The sequence below is a fragment of the Malurus melanocephalus genome, unplaced genomic scaffold (assembly GCF_030028575.1).
Source record: "Malurus melanocephalus ecotype Western Australia unplaced genomic scaffold, MMel_1.1 scaffold_1256, whole genome shotgun sequence".
Lineage (NCBI taxonomy): Eukaryota > Metazoa > Chordata > Aves > Passeriformes > Maluridae > Malurus > Malurus melanocephalus.
This window is the reverse complement of record NW_026624488.1, coordinates 3,817-8,856: the sequence shown is the minus strand read 5'-3', so window position 1 is coordinate 8,856 and position 5,040 is coordinate 3,817. Positions and strand designations below refer to the sequence as shown.

Genomic DNA, 5,040 nt, shown 5'->3' with positions numbered 1-5,040 from the left:
TAAAATTAAAATTATGGGGAAAAAAATTATTATTGAACAGAAATGGGTTTAAATTCAAATCATGAAAAAAAATTTCCTATTGAACAGAAAATGGGCTTAAATTCAAATTATGGGAAAAATAATTTCTTACTGAACAGAAAATGGGTTCAAACTTAAATTACAGGGGAAAAAAAATAGCTTGTTATTAACAGAAAATGGGCTTAAATTCAAATTATGGAAAAAATAATTTCTTATTGAACAGAAAATGGGTTCAAATTCCAGGGAGGTTTGAGGTGCTCATCCCTGGAGCTCCTGGAGGTGACACTGAGAGCTCTGGGATTTGGACAAGGCAGGGATTGGGCACAGCTTGGATTCCATGACCTTGGAGGGTTTTTCCAGCCCCAATAACCCTGGAATTATCCCAGGAAKCCCCGGCTACCTCGGCATCGTACTCCCAGAGCTGGTTGCCCCGCAGGTGGTGGCACTTGAGCATCAGGATGGGCCCGTTGAGCCGCGCCACGTCCAGACACAGGTCATCGGTGCGGATCTCCTTGTCTGCCGTGTAGGAGAACACCTGGAACGGGAATGGGAATGATACAGGACTATGAGGATCTGCTGGAGAACACCTGGAACACAAACGGGAATGGGAATGATACAGAGCTGTGAGGATATCCCTGAACACCTGGAATGGGAATGGGAATGTCATGGGGCTGGTGAGCGACAAACCCATCCCTGGAGAACATCTGGAATGGGAATGGGAATGATACAGGGCTGTGAGGATCTGCTGGAGAACACCTGGAATGGGAATGTCACAGAGCTGTGAGGATATCCATGAACACCTGGAATGGGAACAGGAGTGTCATGGGGCTGTGAGGATATCCCTGGAGAACACCGGGAATGGGAATGGGAATGTCATGGGGCTGTGAGGATATCCCTGAACACCTGGAATGGGAATGGGAATGATACAGGGCTGTGAGGATATCCATGGAGAACACCTGGAATGGGAATGGGAATGTCATGGGGCTGTGAGGATATCTCTGAACACCTGGAATGGAAATGGGAATGTCATGGGGCTGGTGAGCTCCAAACCCATCCATGGAGAACACCAGGAATGGGAACAGGAGTGTCATGGGGCTGTGAGGATATCCCTGAGAACACCGGGAATGGGAATGGGAATGTCATGGGGCTGTGAGGATATCCATGGAGAACACCTGGAATGGAAACGGGAATGTCATGGGGCTGTGAGAATATCCATGAGAACATCTGGAATGGGAATGGGAATGGGAATGTCATGGGGCTGGTGAGCGACAAACCCATCCCTGGAGAGCACCTGGAATGGGAATGGGAATGTCATGGGGCTGTGAGGATATCCCTGAACACCTGGAATGGGAATGGGAATGTTACAGGACTGCTGAACTTTGAGGATATCCCTGGAGAATACCTGGAATGGGAATGGGAATGATACAGGGATTTGAGAATATCCATGAGAACATCTGGAATGGGAATGGGAATGTCATGGGGCTGGTGAGCTCCAAACCCATCCCGGGAGAGCACCTGGAACGGGAACAGGAATGTCATGGGGCTGTGAGGATATTCCTGAACACCTGGAATGGGAATGATACAGGGCTGTGAGGATATTCCTGAACACCTGGAATGGGAATGGGAATGTCACTGGGGCTGTGAGCTCCAAACCCATCCCTGGAGAACACCTGGAATGGGAATGGGAATGTCACATTCCCAATGTCACATTCTCAATGTCACAGGGATGTGAGGATATCCCTGGAGAACACCTGGAACGGGAACGGGAATGGGAATGTCATGGGGATGTGAGAATATCCCTGAGAACACCTGGAATGGGAACAGGAATGATACAGGGCTGTGAGGATATCCACGGAGAATACCTGGAATGGGAATGGGAATGTCATGGGGCTGTGAGGATCTGCTGGAGAACACCTGGAATGGGAATGGGAATGATACAGGGCCGTGAGGATATCCATGAGAACACTTGGAATGGGAACGGGAATGTCAAGGGGCTGTGAGGATATCCATGAAGAACACCTGGAACGGGAACGGGAATGTCATGGGGCTGCTGGGCTCCAAACCCATCCCTGGAGAGCACCTGGAATGGGAATGGGAATGTCATGGGGCTGTGAGGATATCCCTGAACACCTGGAATGGAAATGGGAATGTCACAGGGCTGTGAGGATATCCATGAAGAATACCTGGAATGGGGATGGGAATGTCACAGGGCTGTGAGGATATCCATGAAGAATACCTGGAATGGGGATGGGAATGGGAATGTGATGGGGCGGGTGAGCGACAAACTCATCCCTGGAGAACACCTGGCATGGGAATGGGAATGATACAGAGCTGTGAGGATATCCCTGAGAACACCTGGAACGGGAATGGGAATGATACAGGGCTGTGAGGATATCCCTGAGAACACCTGGAATGGGAATGTCATGGGGCTGTGAGGATCTGCTGGAGAACACCTGGAACGGGAATGATACAGGGATGTGAGGATATCCCTGAGAACACCTGGAATGGGAATGGGAATGTCATGGAGCTGTGAGGATCTGCTGGAGAACACCTGGAATGGGAATGGGAATGATACAGGGCCGTGAGGATATCCATGAGAACACTTGGAATGGGAATGGGAATGTCACGGGGCTGCTGGGCTCCAAACCCATCCCTGAAGAGCACCTGGAATGGGAATGGGAATGATACAGAGCTGTGAGGATATCCCTGAACACCTGTAATGGAAATGGGAATGTCACTGGGCTGTGAGGATATCCCTGGAGAACACCTGGAACACAAACGGGAATGTTATGGGGCTGCTGGGCTCCAAACCCATCCCTGGAGAACACCTGGAACAGGAATGGGAATGATACAGGGATGTGAGGATATCCTTGAACACCTGGAATGGGAATGGGAATGTCACGGGGCTGTGAGGATATCCCTGAGAACACCTGGAATGGGAATGGGAATGGAATGGGGCTGGTGAGCTCCAAACCCATCCCTGAGAACACCTGGAATGGGAACGGAAATGTTACAGGACTGCTGAACTTTGAGGATATCCCTGAAGAACACCTGGAATGGGAATGGGAATGGGAATGTCATGGGGCTGTGAGGATATCCCTGGAGAACACCTGGAACACAAACGGGAATGTTATGGGGCTGCTGGGCTCCAAACCCATCCCTGGAGAACACCTGGAATGGGAACGGGAATGATACAGGGCTGTGAGGATATCCATGGAGAACCCCTGGAATGGGAACAGGAATGTCATGGGGCTGTGAGAATATCCCTGGAATGCTCAATATAATAATAAATTACAACAGGATTATATTCCACAGATTCACTGGATACCTCCAATGGATATGCACCAATATTTCCCCAAAACCTGGAGCTGAAATTGAAAAAACAGCTGAGCACTCCTCAAATCTTCAGCTTAAAAATATCAAATATTTCAGAACTTTCATGGATTATTTTCTATTATTTTCACACAAAATCCAAGCTGGAATCGAAACAGATAATTTAAATATTCTGAATGAATTCTTGTACGAATTCCCAGCTTTTCCTGGTTTATATTTACCTGGTTCCCTCCCATGCCGTGGCAGTTGAAAAATCCCACTTTTTCGTTCTCCTTGCGGCCCATGTTGTCCAAGCACTGGTTGGTTTCAACATTCCTGATCTGGAGGAAGGAAAAAAGTGAAATATTCCTTAAAAAAACCCCACATCTGTGCAGAAAATTGCAATTTGTGAACGGATCCCAAAAAACCACGGGATGGTTTGAAATGGAAGTGACCTCAAAGTTCATCCACGGCCACTTTTTGCTAACCCAGTTCAATTCCGTGCTAAGTCAGGAGGAAATTCAGGATGATYATCCCAAATCTGCCCCAAATCCCRGCTCTTTTCCTCYGTTTATCCTGGAAAAGAACAAAATCCTCCCTTGGAAAGCGGATTTTGAGTCCTTGTGCTGATCCAGCCCTTTCCCAACACTTTTCCTTGGATTTGAGCCTGCCCAAGCCCATCCCGGATTATTTGTGCCCTGATGATGCTGCTCCATGTGGGACAGATCAAATCCTGCCCAAATCTCTGCTGGAAGCCAGGAAAACATCCCAAAAATGCTCTTCCAACACCTTCAAAATCCCCCATTCCTCTCTGCTGGCTTTAAGGCTAAAATTCCCTTTTCCTGCTCCTGGAACAGCCASGCAGGGATTTCATTCCCAGCTCCCTCCTGAGCTGCTGTTTCCATGGAAACCGAGGCCAAAATCAGGTGTTTCAATCCCTATTTTCTGCTTTTCCCATCCCATTTTCCAGCCTGACAAGGCGGCACAATCYCCCTTTATTTGACATTCCTCAGACRAGTCCTTCCCTCGCTGGAAARCCGCATTTTCCTTTATTTTGGCAGGATTAAACTGGGAATCCTCCAGAGCCTTTTATTCCTGCCTACAATGGGAAATTTCAATGGAAATCCCTTCCCTAAATGTCAAAAAAAACCCCACTTTTTCCTTTCAGGGTTATTCCAGCCCCAAATCCTCTGAGGGTTATCCCAGCATCATCCAATCAATCCATTCCAGAGCTTTCAAAAGGCAGCATGGGAACAAAACAATATTTTTAATAGTTTAATATTTAATTTTAAATATTTTTAGCTGTGAAATTGTTGAATTTGAAAGAAATTCCAGCTCCTGGTKGTCCCAGAATTTTGGGGTTACCAGGAATATCTGTGATCTCAGCTCCAGGCTGGAAAACACTCAGAAAAAAATTATTTATTTTTAAAAATTCCCCCTAAAAAGCAATTTTTAGTCTCTTTCCAAGCAATAAATGATGAAGGAAGGTTCTCCTCGATGGCTGCATGATCATTATGTCAAAACAGGAATCCCAAACCTCATTTTTCCAATCTCCTTTTCCATTTGGGAGAAYAACTGGGCTGGTGAACATTTGGAATTGGAATTGGATAACAGGGGAGGKTTTTAAGGAGAGGGAACACACTCAGAACAGCAACTCCCTCTCGAAAAGGAGTTACAGAAATACAGAAAATAAAGAGAAATGAAGAATCA

The 5,040-nt window shown here is 46.9% G+C and overlaps 1 protein-coding gene across 1 annotated transcript; it reads right to left on the bottom strand.

The window, feature by feature from the left end:
- Window positions 1-52: 52 nt before the first annotated feature.
- Window positions 53-3,667, bottom strand: LOC130586689 (polypeptide N-acetylgalactosaminyltransferase 13-like). The gene is made up of 2 exons (XM_057387571.1): window positions 3,573-3,667; window positions 53-553 (listed from the first exon to the last, which is right to left on the bottom strand). The coding sequence occupies exons 1-2, from the start codon at window positions 3,633-3,635 to the stop codon at window positions 251-253; spliced, it is 366 nt and encodes a 121-aa protein (XP_057243554.1). The 5' UTR covers window positions 3,636-3,667; the 3' UTR covers window positions 53-250.
- Window positions 3,668-5,040: the final 1,373 nt, after the last annotated feature.